Genomic DNA, 15,995 nt, shown 5'->3' on the forward strand with positions numbered 1-15,995 from the left:
GGCTGTCTCATGAATATGCATCTCACATGGAAACTCATTTGGCAGCATGCAGAGGAAAGGGATGACATTATGGATACGGTGCCTGTAAGGCTGTTTGTAACACGTTGCCCAAAATACCCCCCTGAGGTTGGACTCCGACTGCTCTTTTATTTCTTTCCTCCCACTTTATGCGCTTGCCTGGGCATATTTTCCTTCGTTCTCACCACTGCTAATCCCAGTTCAGCTCCGCTGCTGCTGGCAGCACGGGCAGTCCTAGTTAACAGCTGATGGCACTATATAAAGCGTGCTGTCGGACACTTTGGCATGGTGGCTGTTGGAGCTGGGGTGCTCTCACTCCTGTAAACCTGAGAGCTGCAGGAGGCTGTGGGTGAGTTGTGTGGCTGCAGCAACAGCCTCCAGCAGTCCTCAGAAACCAGTCTGATCCACTCTTGCTTCATAACTTTGCCCAGCTTCGCTGTTAATATCTTTTTTTTTTTTTAAGCTCCAATTAAACCAAATGGAAACACTTCAGAAATTATGCAGTACTGCAGGATGGGAAGAGTGAGATGAAGCCTTTACGCAGGTGTAACCCTGCAGCATAACCACATCGCTGCATCAGTCTTGCTCCAGATAGAAGAATCCCTCTTAGAGGAATTCAGTCAGACCAACTCATTTTGCTGTTGCTCTGCAAAATGTTAATTGTAATTATCCCGGGCTCCTTACTAAGCGTTACCTTCCCCTTTCCTAACCTGAGATCTGGCCTTCGTAGAAGCAGCAAAACTATTCTGGCGTTTCCACTAACTTGGAGATAGTTTAGACTCGGGCACCTAAAGACAGAAGGTCAGGAAATAACATACTACTATGCCCCAGCTTATTTTTAGCTGGAGTGGGAGTTTCACCAGCGAACCCCTGCATGGCTGGCAGCAGTTGCTTGTCGGTGAGCTTCCTCACGGAGTTTCAGCCCGGGTGCGATTAGCTCGGTGTGATTGGCAACTGAATGCTGCTGCTAGGAGCCAGCTTGCTGTGAAAGAGCCAGCCCTACTATGGTTTGGTTTCTTTGCTTTTATTTCCCTGCTGTATCCCAGCCAACTACAACACCGGGAGGTTTACTGAAGAGGTGAACCTCCCGATCAATGGTCTCTGCTAGGATGGAGCTGCTGTTCCTGCGCTGCTGTGTTTGGGGTTTGTGACTAAAACAGATTTGATAGCACCCTGGTGTTTTGGCTGTTGCTGAATGGCACTTGCGCAGCATGAGGGCTTGCTCTTGCTCTTGCTCTGGCCCCAGCAAGCAGGCCAAGGGTGGGCAAGAAGCTGGGAGGGGACACAGCTGACCAAAAGGGTATTGCACACCATGTAACGTCATGTTCAGCAACGAAACTGGGACAGCAGCAGAAGAGCGAAGGCTCTTCCGCTGCTCAGAGCCTGGCTGAGCATTTGCATTTGCATCACTTAGGGTTTTTTGGTGGTTATTTTTTTCCCCTCTTATTAAACTGTCCTTGTCTCAACCCATGGGTTTTCTCACTTCTGCTGTTTTTGCTCAGGCTGGGGAGCAAGTGCGTGGCCGTGCCACCACGCCAGTGTGGACAGACCGTGACAGGGTCATGCAATGCTGGCTTCAGCTTTTCGATTTTAGTGCTAAACCCAAGCCCAGAAATGGGCTTGACTCTGTCAGCCATTGCAGTGAGGCCGTCGGCTGCCCTCTGTGCCTGCTGCTGAAAACCAACCGGCTGCACGAGGCAGCGCTTCGCTGGAGCGGCCGGGATAAAGCCGTCTGTCCGGTGCTCCCCGGAGCAGGACGGGTTTGCTAAGGGCTCGTGCTCAACCACCCCTCCCGCTGCACCGGGGTTCGGGCAGAAGCCCACCGCACACACAGTTGCTAGAGCTGGACAAAATCTGCCGAGTCTCTGCGGTGGGCAGCCCGGGAGGGAGCGTGGAAAGCAGCTGAAGCCTTCTCAACGCAGAAGGGACGAGGGGACGGTGCAGGACGCAGCAAAGACACTGGTAGGGCAAGTGGGCTTGCATTGTTTATTTTATTATTTTTAATGTATGATCTTAAAATGGGCATCCTAACGCTGGTCTGGATACTGTACCCACACAGAGCCCGCTTCAGCTGCCGGGTAGCCCTGCTGAAGCTGAGGGCGCAGCATGAAAATCTGTGGCCCCAGGTGGGAGTTTGTGGCTCCGGCCATCTCTGATGGTGGCTAACGAGCTTCAGCAAGTGCTGAATGAGTCTCAACCAGCTAAAGCTTGAGGTGAAGCAATGACACGGGAGGTGGTGGTCCCCAGGCCTGTACCCCAGGAGCTCGGGATGTCCCTGAAAGGCAACTTGGAGTTTCCCTAGCCCTGTGTTCAAGACGAGCACCAGAAGCCTTGGCTTTGGACTTGGCGGGTGCTAACGAACACCGACAGCACCCACGGGAGCTCAGCTCGGCTTCTCCGGCGCCGGGCTGCGATCCCTCCCCTCGCTCAGACCTTCGTGCACACAGAGACCCCGTCCGCCGTACCCTGCACGTCTGCGGCCGCCGCGGCGTCGCTGCCCCGCGCCCGGGCCTTAAACCCCGTGAACACCGGGCAGATGGGCACACGCTTCAACCACCGGCTCCTCCTCACCACGCTCATCCCGAAGGGGAAGTCGTAGCTCCTCAAGCTGGCTCTCGCCGTGCTGTCCGAGTGCGCGCCCGCCTTCCACTGCACCAGCCCTCGCTCCTCCTGCGTCCCTGCGGCAGCCGGCACCGTGTCAGCCGAGACCCCCGGTGCCTGCCCGCCCGCAGCGGGGATGCCCAGCATCAGCCCCCGCCTCACCCTGCCGTCCCCTCTTGCAGCTCTAAACCAAAATGAATCTGCCTCCAACGCCGCCCCCCCGCTTCCTCCCCCTGGCTCCGACTGCTTTAAATACCCGGGATGGTGTTGTCCAGGATGAAGGCGATGGTCCCCCCGACGAACATCTCTGTCGTTAGCAGCACCGTCAGTATCTGGTCCAGCTCGGGGACACCTGCGAGAGCACGGGGACCGAGCCGGTGCGTGTGAGAGAAGCTGGATTTGCCCAATTAATAGCTGCTTGCCAGGGTGGGCAAGTGACCGTGAGCTCTGCCCTCCTCTCTCCCTAAACATCCAAAATTGGGGCTTTTCATGGCGGGCGGGTACCTGTGTTAATGGCCTTGGGTTGGGAATCCAGGTAGTTTGGCAGCGTCAGCCCAAAAAACATGGCGAAGCCCAGCACGAAGAGATTGCGGGAGGAGTTCATGTCGACGAACTGCAGGTTGGAGAGGCCGACGGCCGTGATCATGCCTGCCAGCAGAGACGGCGGCTGCGTTGCAGGCAGGCAGAGATGCCCACGCTGCTGCTGCCGTGGGAGCCGGGCGTTGGGGTGGGCTGCCCGCGAAGGCAGCGAGGGGCGTTCAAATGCAGGTGCGGTTCAACCCAAAACCTCAAAGCCCGTCCTGCATCCCATGAGCTCGCCAGCCCCCGAATCTCCGGGGAAATGGCCCAGGGCTGGCGATAACAGCACTCCGGGTTTGAGAGGCGGCTGCGGCGAGGTTACCGAATAAGGTGCAGAACATCCCGCCGAGGATGGGGTCGGGCAGAGAGGCGAACAGCGCCGTGAACTTGCCGATGGTCCCCAACACGAGCATGATCCCGGCCCCGTACTGTATCACCCTCCTGCTCCCCACCTGCACAAAAAGACCAGCAGCGGGTGACGGCGCCTGTCATCCCCCCCCCACCCCGGCTGAGCCGGGACCCCTGCCCGGCCCCGGTACCTTCGTGATGCCCAAGACGCCGATGTTGGGGCTGGAGGAGGTGGAGCCGTTGCCGGTTCCCAACAGCCCCGCGATGATGCAGGAGATGCCTTCGGTGAAAATGCCTCTGGGGACCGACGCGCACGGGCTGGTCTCCACCACCGCTCTCCCGCAGCATCCCTGCCCGGTCCCCAGGGATGCCACGGCGCGGGCAGGGTACCGGCGTGGGGCCGGCTGGCTCTACCTGTTAATGGCGTGCACGGGGGGAGCGGGGGCTCCCGCCAGCCGGGCGCAGGAGTAGTAGTCCCCGATGGACTCGATGATGCCCGCCAGCGTGGCGCTGAACATGCCCAGCACGGCCGCCGAGGTCACTGTGGGCAGACCCCACTGGCCTGCCGGGGGGGTGGGCAGAGCGGGGTGTCAGGGTGGGGGCACCCAGCCCCTCACCCGTGCCGCTTTGGGGCCCCCCCCCGGGCGCTTCCCAGCCCTGGCGATGCCGTGCCAGGTCCTCGCCTCCCCCAGGGCGAAGGGGTATTGGCGGGACCTGGGTGCCGTGGGGTCGCCTGGCACTCACAGGGGTAGGGGACCCGAAACCAGGGTGCCACGGACAGGATCTCCCCCCGGGCGTCCGTCCTGGCCTTGTAGCCGTACGCCTCGGGCTGGCTGGGGAAGACGCCGGTGCACGTCAGCACGTAGCAGAGCAACCACACCACCATGATGGCCAGGATGATCTGCGGGGCAGAGACCGGGGACACACTCGGCATTGCTTGCAAATCCACGTGTGGAAAAAGGGGGGATTTTGGGGATGCCCCAGGACCCGGCAGCTCCTGGACGGTCCCTACCGGGAACATCTTGAAGATCTGGACGCGGAGCAGGACGAAGCCGCTGCCCCGCCGGTAGCCGGGCAGGCAGATGCTGACGTGCCGCAGGTACTGGGCAAACAGGACAATCAAGAAGATGGTCCTGGGGTGGGGAGGAGAGGAGAGAGACACGAGGTCCTTCATGCCCCTGGCATCCTTCTGGCTCCACGGCGGACACCCCTACCCCCTTGTCCCCCCCACGTCCCCGTGCCGTACAGCGCGGCGATGCCCCAGTGGGAGCCGGCCCGCTCGCCGGCCGCCTGGAAGACGGAGAGCCCGATGAGGGAGACGGTGGGGGTGACGGTCAGCGGCCCGATGTAGCTGAGCAGCGCCCCGGGGAGCCCCAGCAGCCCGATGGCCACCTCCACCAGGCTGGACACCACGATGGCCCCCTGGATCTGCAGGGCATGGAGGAGAGGGAGGGGGGGGTCAGTAGCCCGCCGGGGATTTTGGGGTCCCCCAGGGGTGGTGGTGGGGTGTACCTCTCGCATGCGGGGCTGCCAGATGTGCGAGGTGTTAAGCGGCAGAGTCCAGTTGCCGTAGATCTGCTCTGGGGATGGAGGGGAGGTGAGGTGGTCCCTGGGTGCGGGGGGGGGGGAGCGGCTGGACAACCCCCCCCCCTCCTTGCACCCCCTGCACCCTCACCTTCAGGCGGGCATCGCCACTTCTCCAGGGCCAGGATGGACTTGGCGGGGACGAGGAAGGCCAGCGCGCTCGCCTGGAAGAGCGGCAGCCTGGGGGGGTGGAAAATGGGACGAGAGGGGACGCCTGCGCCCCGCGGCCCGGGGATGGGCAGCGGGGGGGTCCCCGCCAGGACGGCGGCTCTACCTGATGCCCACGGTGGTCTGGATGAGGGTGGTGATACCGACGCACGTGAAGATGGTGCCGATGAGGTAGCTGACGGTGAGCTGGTCCTTGCCCACGCACAGGCTCTCGGCCAGCAGGAAGGGGACGGCGATGGTGCCGCTGAAGCAGGTCAGGTAGTGCTGGGGGGGGGCGAGGGAGGGGGCACTCAGCAGGGCTGGGGTACCCCACGCCACGGGGAGCAGGGGCTGAGGCTTTGCTGATGGGGGTTACCCCCTTCCAGGCCGTACCTGGAAACCGAGCAGGATGCAGAGGTACCAGGGGGGCACATCCTCGATCCTGTAGAGCATGTCCACCTCTGGCCGGGGGGGCACGGCGCCCGCCCCGGGGTCCTGGCGTGTGGTGGCACAGCTCAGCCCTGGCTCGCCTTTGGGGCTGGGGACAGGGACGGGGGGGCAGGGACACCCCGCACCGTCCCCATGGATGGCATAGACTGCCCCAAGGGACCCCCCCCGTGCCCTCAGGGATGGGGAGGGGTCCCGGCCGGCCGGTCACCATCTGATGGTGCGTTACAGCAAGATTTGGGGTGGGCGCTATGCTGCCCAGGGGGGTGCCCCGGTACTCACCCTGCCTGCCGCAGGCATCTCCTTCCCGGGGGGACACGGGGGACCGGCAGGAGCGAGAACCGAGTTCCCATTCTGGCAGCGAGGGCAAGGCAGGAGCCAGGTCAGCGTTGTCCCATGGGAACGGGGCTGGGCTTTGCCCCAGGGCCACAGCTTGGCACGCGTGGCTGGTCAGCCGCACCCGGCACCCGCTCTGACCCCCAAGAGGGGTCTGGGCTCCAAAACCCACCGGTCCCTACATGATGGTTTGTCCCCAGGGGAGGGTGGAGGGGAGTCCCCACTGGCCCTGGGGTGCCCGGAGCACCCCGCGGCTGCCGGGAAGGATGGCGCAGCCAGTCCCAGCTGCAGCATCCCAGCACGTCCCCTTGGTCCTGGGCTTCGCCGCAGTCCCCAAGCTCACCCCCATCCTTTGCCAGCACCGGCTGGCCACCACAGCCCCGAGGTGGCCATCGTCGGGGTCCGGACCCCCAGTCAGCCCCCTCCCTCCCCACTGCCCCAGGATACGGCCAAGGAGGGGATGGGGACAGGGACGGAGGCTGCGTTCACCTGGGGCTGAGCCAGGTCTCCCGAGCGGGTCCCCATCCTCCGGCGACGCGGCCCCGGCGGCGATGTCGCTGCGCGGGGCGTTTTATGGCTGTGGGAAGGACTTTAGTCACCACCCGGGGCCGTGGCGCGGGGTGGCGGGCTGGAAGGCGGCCATTGGCTGTCGGTTGTGAAACGGGGAGCGCTGCCGTGGGGACGGATCAGCTATTAACTGCTTTAATTAGGGCTGGCACCGCCGGCCGGGCCGGGGCACTCCCGCCGTCAACACCGCATCGGTAAAACATTATTGCCGGTGGGTTACAGAGTAATTCCCGGCTCGCGGGGGGTCCGGCGGCACGGGGCACCGGCCGCCACCAGCATCCTCCCAGCACAGCCAGGCTGGGCGTCGAGGGACGGTCACGACGCCGGCGATGGGCGACGGGCGACGCCGGGAAGGCGCCCACCTCCCGGCGCGCTTTCGGCTCTCGCCGGGGACGAAGTCGGCTCCGAAGGTCGCCGGGGCATTAAGCATTAACTGCGCCAGGGCTACAGCTCGTTCTGCAGCGCCTTGGGTGGGACCGGCCCCCCGGCTTTGCTGCCGGTGCAGGCCCCCTTCTCCCCGTGGCAGAGCAGCTCCCGAAGGGCGGCCGGGCCCCGACGGTGCGCGCCGTAGATCTGCGCTTCTCCCTGCTCGCCCACGTAGCTGAGGCACATCTTGGACAGCCTGCAAGGAGCCGGCTGTGGGTCACGCCACGTCCCCCTGCCAGGGCGGCCGGGGGACAGTGCCCGGCACCCCCCCCCATCGCCAACTTACCTGCCTGGCCAGGGTCCCCCCGTCACCATCACGCTCATGGGCTCCTGTCTCGGCAGCCCCGGCCCCGCCAGCCGCTTCTCCCCATCCAGCTCCTGCACCCCGTAGCTGTGGGGAGAGGGAGGGGTTGGGGACACCCCCATCCCTGGGGACACCCCTATCCCCGGGGACACCCCCATCCCCAGGGATATCCCCATCCCCGGGGACACCCCCATCCCCGGGGACACCCCGCTCACCTCTCCCAGCCCTGCGAGCAGCTCCTCTCCAGCACCTCCACGTAGTCAGACTCGCTCAGCGCCTTCCTGCCCACCTTCCCCTCCGCCCTGCGCAGCTGCTCCTCAATCTGGGGTGAAAAAGGGCAGAAACTGGCCAGTGAGGGCAGCAGCCCCGCCATGACCCTGCTCCCAAGCAGGGATGGGGTCCACACACCCCTTCCTCACGGCCCCGGCAGCTGAAGTACTTTTGTACGGGGTGGGGGGTGAGGCCATGAGTAGCTGCCAGGGGGCTCGCTGGCCCCAAAGGGCTTTTTTGGGGTGCCAGCGGGGGGCAGCAATCAGCGGCGTGCCCCGGGGGGAGCCGACGGCCTCTCCCCAGGCTGGAGCATCCCTGTGAGGGCTCTCACCCCCGGTTTCGGGGTGCCGTCTCCCCACTCCCCACCTGGAAGGCGATGGCGTAGCAGGCGTCGCAGTGCAGGGATTCGGGCATGTGAGGCGAGAGCCGCTCCTCGGGGCTGAGCCGGGGCGCAGAGATGGAGCGGGCTGGGGGGGCGGGGGGGTCCCCGCACATATCCTCGGCCCCCGTTCCTACCAGCAGGCTCAGGGCCAGCCACGCCGCCAGTGCCGGCCGCATCCTGCCACGACGCCGAAAGTGCTGGGGCAGAGGCACGGGGCGGCTATAAACCCCCCCCGGGGCTGGCGAGCGGGCACTGATGCGCAGCCGACGCACCTGCATCCGGCTGACGCGGCCCCGTCCATCCCCGGGGTGTCGGGGCGGGGGGGGGTGTATGTGTGCACGTGGGGTGTTCCCCGACCGAGTGTCCCCTCCCCGGGAGGTTTTCGGTGATATTCAGTCCCGTAGCGCCCGACCCCTCCTCCTTGGCTCAAATCCTCCCTGGGATGGTGTGGACCTACCTGGGCTGGGGCTGGGGTGGGAGTTCGGGGGTCAGGGCTGGGGTTTGGGGTTCGAGGGCTGGGGTTCAGGGCTCCCTGATGACCGCGGAGCCCGCTCCTACTCCCAGGGACTGGGATGCATCTGGTCGACACCCCAGGACAGACGGACGGACTGTGGGGTCCAAGTGCCTCAGCCCCTCAGCTCCCCCCGAGGAGCTGCAGGAGCTCCTCACCCCCCCACCCCTTTACAGACTACACAAACGCAGGGTGAATACGCAGGGTTTAGTGCTGTCTCAGCATTTTTATTACTATTTCAGGGAGTCCGTGCCGCAGCTGTGGCTGTAGGCGGGGGGCTGGCGGTGGCCAGGCCATCGTCCCCCTGCGCCGACCAGCCCGGGTTGCCCTCAGGACGGGACCCGCGGTACAGGGGAAAGCGGGGGCCGTGCATCTGGTCCTTTTGCCAGCCAGGGCCCATAACTTCAGGCCCCCCCAGGGACTGCCAGGTGCTCGCATTGGAAAATACCCTTTTTCTCCCCGTTCCCACGAGGAGCCGGTGAGGTCCAGCCGGTGCCTGTTACCTCTCGGCGCTTCGCCGGCTCAGCCACGAGCGGGGGTCTCTCCCGTACCAGGGGTGATGCCGACTGTGGGGTTACAGCCCAGCTGCTCGGGAAGGGACGTGGGTCCGTCCCCGGCCAAGGACCGTCACATCTGGAGCAGCGGTCCCTTCTCGGCCCCGGCAGGGCTGGCACGGGCAGGGGCCTGGCCAGGGCTGGGGCCAGGGCTGGCGTGCATCCCCGTGGGGATGTAGTACAGGCTCTCCAGGTATCCACAGTCGGGACCCCCAGCAGTGGGCGGCCCCTCACCCTTGGGAGCAGAGCTGAAGGTCCCGGAGAAGCTGGGGTTTTCGGCAGCTGGCAGGTCAGGGTGTGCCGGAGAGGGTGCGGAGGGTGCCAGGAGCCCCGGGAAACCACCGTAGGGCAGGTAGGGTGGGCCATAGACCCCCGGGGCCATGACCAAGGGGTTGAAAGGAGCCTGGTAGAGCCCGGTGTGCGATGCCACCGGCGGGATGAGCACCTCCAGGTACTGCCCGGTCTCAGGGTCATAGAGTGTTTTCAGCTGGGGCTGCCGCGGCGGCTCCATGTAGTAGCATTTCCCACTGTCAGGATCGACAAGCATCCTCCGGTGCACAGGCAGGTGGGGGGCGAAGGGCTTGGTGGGGCTTGGCGTGCTCTTGCTGCTCGGCGAGGCACCGTCGGTCCTCCTTAGGAAATGGGGAGCATCCTCGAGGCGAGGCTGGGGCTGGGCTGGGGGCAGCGGCACTGGATGCTCTGCAGTGGCTGGGCCCTCGGGGGGCTGGGGCAGGGTGGGCTCGGGGCCGGGTTTGCTCCAGGGCGCTTCCCCACCAGGCAACGGACACGCACCGGTCCCCAGTGGAGCGCTGGCTGGGTTGGGGATCAAAGGGGATCCAAAGGATGAGCTGGCCACGCTGGAGACTGATGGGTGCCCAATGGAAGTGGGGACTCGGTTGGTGACCAAGGGGGACTGAAAGGATGAGCTGGCTGGGTTGGGGGCCAAGGGGATCCCGAGTGACGAGTTGGCCAGATTAGGGACTGAGGGGGTCCCAAAGGGTTCGCTGGACGGAATGGGGACTGAGGGGGTCCCAAAGGCTGTGCCGCACAGGTTGGGGACCAAGGGGGTCCCAAAGGATGCACTGGCTGTGTAAGGGATCAAGGGGGTCCCGAAAGACTTGGTGGGGTTGGAGACCAAGGGAGTCCCAAATGATGTGCTGGCCAGGCTGGAGGCTAATGGGAAGCCAAAGGATGAGTTGGTCATGTTGGGGACTGTGGGGGTCCCAAAGGTTGTGCTAGCTGGGTTGGGGACCAAGGGAGTCCCAAAGTATGTGCTGGCTGGCTTGGGGGCTGCAGGGGTCCCAAAGGATGTGCTGGCCAGATTGGGGACTGCAGGGGTCCCAAAGGATGTGCTGGCCGGGTTGGGGACTGCAGGGGTCCCAAAGGACGTGCTGGCCAGATTGGGGACTGCAGGGGTCCCAAAGGATGTGCTGGCCGGGTTGGGGACTGCAGGGGTCCCAAAGGACACAGTGGCTGTGTTGGGGACTGCAGGGGTCCCAAAGGATGTGCTGGCTGGGTTGGGGACTGCAGGGGTCCCAAAGGATGTGCTGGCTGGGTTGGGGACCGAAGGGGTCCCAAAGGATGTGCTGGCTGGGTTGGGGACCGAAGGGGTCCCAAAGGACACACTGGCTGGGTTGGGGACCGAAGGGGTCCCAAAGGACACACTGGCTGGGTTGGGGACCGAAGGGGTCCCAAAGGATGCGCCGGCCGGGTTGGGGGCTGAGGGCAGCTTTGGCATCGGAGAGGATTTGGGGGCTTTCACAGGAATTGCTAAGTAGTTGGAGTTCTCTGCCGGGGCAGCAGGAATGTATGGCTCGGTGGCTGCCGGCCACTTCGGTAAATGTTCCCAGGCCTCCCTCCTCTCCGGCAGCCGGCCAGAGGGACCTTCGCCGCCCTCCCCGGCTCGAAACGGGGCAGCAGGGCCGGTGCCACCAACGGAACCGCCGCTCCCTGCCGACACCGGCCGGCTGCCTGGCTGCTTCTGCCTCTGCTCGCTTGCGGGCGGCTCTGGCACGCTTCCCGCTGCCGGTTTCACAGGCTGTGGGTACGCGCTGCTGCCGGCCAGGGGTCCGGCTTGGGGGTCCCCGCCGTCGCCGCCGCCGTGCCGCTGCACCGTTGACTCAGGCCCCTCGGCAGCGTGGAGCTCTCCGGTGCCGCCACGGCCGCGTCCCTCCTTTCCCTCCGTGGGACTTGGCGGCGGTGGTGGGAGGAGAATGGTCTTCTCTGTCCGCAGCACCGCGCTGCTCTGAGACGGGGAGCCCTCCCTGGCCGCCGCTGGGGACCGCCGGCCCACCAGGACGTGGAGGTGGGTCTCCACGTGCGGCACCCCCTCAGCCACCGCTGCCCGCGGCGGCACCCTGAGCTCGCTCCGCTCCCGGCGCGGGGGGGATGCCGGCGGCCCCTCCGCGGTAGCCGACCCCCTCCGCGTGGCCTGGACCCTCGTGATGTGGACGGGGGAGCCCCGGGTGGGCGAGGGTAGCCGGCCGCCGGGGAGCTTTGCGGGGTCCTCGGCACACGCCGCGGCTGGCTCTTGGCCGGCAGCCGCCAGCGCCTCCTCGTCCCCCGGCTCCGTCGCTGGCTCCCGCCGGCAGACCGAGGTGCAGTGGATGACAAGCGGGGTGGCCGGTGGCGGCTCCCCGCCGCTCGCCGGTGCTGCGGTGCCACGGGATGCGCCGGCGGTCCCGAAGCAGAGGCTGTAGCTGCTCTTCACCAGCTTGCGCACGTCCCGGGGCTGCGGGATGCGCACCTTCCCCTTCTCTTCTGGCTTGGGGGGGGTGGCCGGTGTGGACCCCCGGGCTGGGGTGCCGGGGCTTGGCGGCCGGCGGGGCGCTGACAGCGGCTTCTCCTCCTGCCGACTCCGCGGCACCAGCCTCACCTCCTGCGCCCGGGAGGTGAAGAGGCGGCACGGCGGCGCGGTGGGGAGCGCCCGGCTGTCGGCCTTGAAGGGGAGGGTTTGGGGGTGGCTGGGGTGGATGGCTCGCTGCTTCAAGCTGGGCCAAGGCTTCAGCGCTCTCTCAAATCTGGGGGCAACGTCCAGCGCCTTCCCCACCCCGGGGTGGGCTTCGAACAAGGCGCGCGCTCGCCGGTAGCTGGTCCTCTCCGATGCTGGCTCCTCGGCGGCACCGGGCAGCCGGTGGTGGCCCTCCAGGACCTCCTGGTACTTCATCCGCTGGTTGAGTTCGTTGAAGGTCGTCTTCAGCTTGCAGACGCTCTCCCTCGTTGCCTCGCTCAGCACCACCCCCTTGGCGGGATGGGTGGTGGTGGCGGTGGCATCCCCCACGGCCACCGTGGCCACTGCGGCCAGCGGCATCCCCCCGCCCCGCAGCTCCTCGGCCGAGAAGCTGCAGTCCGAGCGGGAGAGCGAGCTGGACTTGCCCTCCAAGCCGTCCCCCGGCAGGTCGGTGCCAGCAGAGGACGGCCCCGAGGAAGTCGAGCTGCCCCGCAGCCCCTTCTGCTCCATCTTGATCCTCTGCTCGTACTGCATTTTCTTGGCGAGGACGTTTTTCACCAGGCAAGAGGCTGCTCTGGTCTTGCCGGCGTCAGCATCCAGGGAGGCTGTCTTCACGAACTGCTTGTAGTTGAGCCTGAAGTCCTCTCCGACGGCCCTGCCCTTGCTGAGGGGCTCCTTCCTGGCGGGGGACAGGGGTTGGGGGGCCGGGCCATCCCCCCGGGGGACGAAACCCGTCTCCTTCCTCTCCTTCCTCTTCAGCAGGATCTGGCGCTTGGGGACGGTCCTCTTCTTGCAATGGCCCTTCCTGGCCTCGCCGCTCTCCAGCTCCACGTCCACGCACTCAAACTGCTCCTTACTCGGCAAGCCCAGCAGCTCCCCGTCCACGCCGGCGGGGAAGGGCCAGCCCACCCCGCCGTGGACGGCTGCCGCCGTGCCCCGGGGCTCGCCGCCAGCCGCCGCCGGCCACCGCCGCGGCCGCCCGCCGTCCTCCGACAGCGAGTTGGAAAGGCTGGAGGAGGTGTGGGAGCTGCACATGTCGAGGCGAGCGCCGGGGAGACCCGAGAGGCTGCGGAAAGCTCTGGCCGTCAGCGCCCGCACCTCGCCGTCCGCCTCGTCCGAATCGCTGGGTGCCCCGCCGAGCATCCCCCCGGGCTGCCGGGGCAGAGCCGGCTCCCCGCCGGCGGCGGCGGTGGCAGCGACGGGCTGCCGGTCCCCGCCGAGGGGACCCATCCTGCCCCCCTGCCCCGGGCTATTCTTAGCCGCGAGGGACAGCTGAGCCCGCTGCGGGCGGGCGAGGGGGCCGGGCGGCGGGGGGACGCCGGGGGCCCCCGTCGGAGCCCAGCGCCCCGGGGCAGCCCCCTCGGCACGGCCACCCCGACGCCCCGTGTCCCAGGTGGGCGTCCCCTCCTCGTCCAGAAACTCCAGGCAGTCCTTGAAGGTCTCCGGCCCCTCCGAGCACAGGGCGGAGTGGTAAGAGGAGACGGAAGAGCCGGACATGCTCTTGGCGAGGTCGTCGCGGGGGAGGCAGGGGAGGTGGTCCTCCTCCTCCGACGTGGACCGCCGGCCCTCGCCGCCGCTGCGGGGACCCTCGCCGTCGGCGCCGGGCAGCTCGGCGTGGGAGAGCAGGACGGGGTCCCTCTTCCCGCGGGGCATCGCGGCGGGGATGACCCTCAGGGTTGCCAGCTGGTGCCGGGGGACCCTTCTCGGTGCCGGGGACGCTCTGCCGGGGACGCTGGCTCGACCTTCTGGCTGCCTCGCCGTCGCGGCGGCTGGACCCAGCGGCGGGACGGAGCAGCCCCTCGATCACATGGACGTCAGCGAGCGCCAGCCCAGGGGAGGCAATGCCAAGCACGTTGCAGGGATGCCACCACCGCCCCCGGCCTCGGGGGGCTGCCGGGGGGCTGCCGGCACCGTCCCCTGCCCCCTCGCCCGACAACACTGCTCCCCAAACCCGCCGGCGAGGTGCCGGGGCATCCCTGTGCCCTACAGAGATACCGGGGCCGTGGGCCCTGGCGCAGCGGGCCGGGCTGCCCTGGAGCTGGGGAACCTGCAGACCCCTCTAGGGACATCCCACCCCCGTGCGGAGGGCACAGCCGGACCCCAGGCTGCTGCTCCGTCCCTGCAATGGCTCCTTTCCTGGTGCCTCTGCCCACCTCGCTGCACAGACGGCGTGTCCCCATCCTGGGGGCTTCCCCCAAAACCACCCTGCCCCAAGCAGCCGCTCCCCCAGAACTAATCGCAAGCAGTCAGGAGCAAACACAAGGCTTGAAATCACCTCCAGGACTCACAAGAGCCAAACGATGGATGGCTACTATTTGCCTTTTTTCGGGGACCCAAAGCAAGCGGTCGGGGCGCTCGGCATGGCACGAGGGTCTCCGCAGCTTGCCGGCCCTAACCACCACCAGCGGAGCTCAGTCCCGGCTTTTGGGGGGGATTTTTGCAGCAAAGCAATGGCAGCAGGTGCTCCCCGGCAGTGCCAGCCCTGGAGCAACCTGATGCCCAAGTTGTCTGGGTTCATGCAGGGACTAAATTTAAACCTTGGCAAGGAAAGGGAGAGGAAAGCTTCCCTGATAGCTGGTCTGGCACTTAACCCTTCGCTGCTGAGCAGGGCTGTGCTTGCAGGTCGCATTTGTGCCCACGGGGAGCGGAGGAGACCTGCCGTGGGTGGCACCAGCCAGCGCGGTGGCTTTGTGCAAGACAGCGTGTGGGGGGATTTCAAATCCCCAAATCCCTACAACCTGGCTTTGCAGGGAGCCGGTGGGATGCAGCTGCCAGGGGAGGAGCTCCTGGATGGCACGCTGCACCCCAAAACCTTGGGCTGCTGCTTGGGTTCTGCAACCACCCTATGGTCCCCGTGCGAGGGGGGGTCCAGCTCTCAGCCTGGGGCTGGCCAGGAGCATCCCCGAGCCCCCCCCGTGCCTGGCTCACAGCAGGGCAGCCCGGCGGACGCCTGCTGAGTCACTGCTGGCTCCAGCCCCAGCACAGCCCAGCCGGGAGCACCGCGGGCACCTGCCCGCAGCCCCTGCCCGCTGCTGGATTTGCAGTGCCGGGGGGGACGTACAGACCCACAATGGGAGAGGGGACGCAGTTCCCCCCGGGACTGAGCTGTCCCCAGCCAGTCCAGATCCCAGAGAGACAGTGTTTCGTTCCCCCTCCTCCACCGAGGGGTCGTGCCCAGCGTCCCGGGGCTGCTGGTAGTTGGTGGGAAAGGGAGGTTGGTCCAGCCTGGGGTCACCGTTGTCGGCTGAGCCTCCCCGGGGTGCCTTGCCGATGCCTTCGGTGCATCCAGGGTACCACTACTGGGGGAGAGGAGGAAGGTCAGAGAAGGTACAAGGGGAACAATGGGCTGCGGGCGCTGGTGAAGCTCTGGGTAAGGTAAAATAATCAGCTCGGGGAGGATCACCGCAGCTCTCTCTGGGCACGAAAGGAAAAGTCTTTGCGCTACTGCCTACAGGTCCTGCTGTCCTGGCAGGGGGTGCAAGGCAGGTTTAGGGCAACGACTTGTATAACCGCTTTAAAGCTTTCCTCTCCCTCTTTTCCAGCACTCGCACTAGGCACAGTTCTTGCTGCTGCTGCACCTTTCACTCCGACACCCGGGTCCTGCCAAAACCGAAACGGTCAGAGCGTCAACAGCTGTGACAAGCAGTATGGCAATACCGGAGGCTGCGAGGGCGGCTGGAAAGTACCGCCGCACACCCAGCCGTTCATCTTCTTCCCCGACACCTGCTCTCAGTGCTGCGGGAGATGGGATGGCCCCTTACACTCCCTGCTCCATAGGGCCAGCTCTGTGGAAAAAGCGTGGCCAGGCTGCAGCAAGGACTGCCGGCTTGGCTGGTTTCTTCCAACAACCCCGAGGCTGCCACGAACAACCTGTCTGGGTGTGCTGTTGAAGCACAGAGGGAACCGGCTGGGCAGTCCTGTCTCACCGCCCCGGCTGCAGCCTGAGGCTGCCAGCAACCTGCTGGGCAAGA

The 15,995-nt window shown here is 66.0% G+C and overlaps 3 protein-coding genes across 3 annotated transcripts; all 3 read right to left on the reverse strand.

The window, feature by feature from the left end:
• Positions 1–2,445: 2,445 nt before the first annotated feature.
• Positions 2,446–6,585, reverse strand: SLC23A1 (solute carrier family 23 member 1). The gene is made up of 15 exons (XM_075056430.1): positions 6,550–6,585; positions 6,007–6,078; positions 5,671–5,772; positions 5,405–5,562; positions 5,222–5,310; positions 5,059–5,126; positions 4,793–4,974; positions 4,559–4,679; positions 4,291–4,447; positions 3,961–4,108; positions 3,738–3,843; positions 3,521–3,650; positions 3,124–3,267; positions 2,876–2,971; positions 2,446–2,696 (listed from the first exon to the last, which is right to left on the reverse strand). Exons 1-15 carry the CDS (start codon positions 6,583–6,585, stop codon positions 2,446–2,448), a joined length of 1,860 nt encoding a protein of 619 aa, XP_074912531.1.
• Positions 6,586–6,809: 224 nt separating this feature from the next.
• On the reverse strand, positions 6,810–8,185 carry MZB1 (marginal zone B and B1 cell specific protein). Its single transcript, XM_075056655.1, has 4 exons — positions 7,994–8,185; positions 7,573–7,679; positions 7,340–7,444; positions 6,810–7,249 (listed from the first exon to the last, which is right to left on the reverse strand). Exons 1-4 carry the CDS (start codon positions 8,183–8,185, stop codon positions 7,072–7,074), a joined length of 582 nt encoding a protein of 193 aa, XP_074912756.1. The 3' UTR covers positions 6,810–7,071.
• Positions 8,186–8,701: 516 nt separating this feature from the next.
• Positions 8,702–13,825, reverse strand: PROB1 (proline rich basic protein 1). The gene has a single exon (XM_075056654.1). It carries the CDS (start codon positions 13,675–13,677, stop codon positions 9,148–9,150), a length of 4,530 nt encoding a protein of 1,509 aa, XP_074912755.1. The 5' UTR covers positions 13,678–13,825; the 3' UTR covers positions 8,702–9,147.
• Positions 13,826–15,995: the final 2,170 nt, after the last annotated feature.

This window comes from Buteo buteo, chromosome 24, assembly GCF_964188355.1.
Source record: "Buteo buteo chromosome 24, bButBut1.hap1.1, whole genome shotgun sequence".
NCBI classification, from domain to species: domain Eukaryota; kingdom Metazoa; phylum Chordata; class Aves; order Accipitriformes; family Accipitridae; genus Buteo; species Buteo buteo.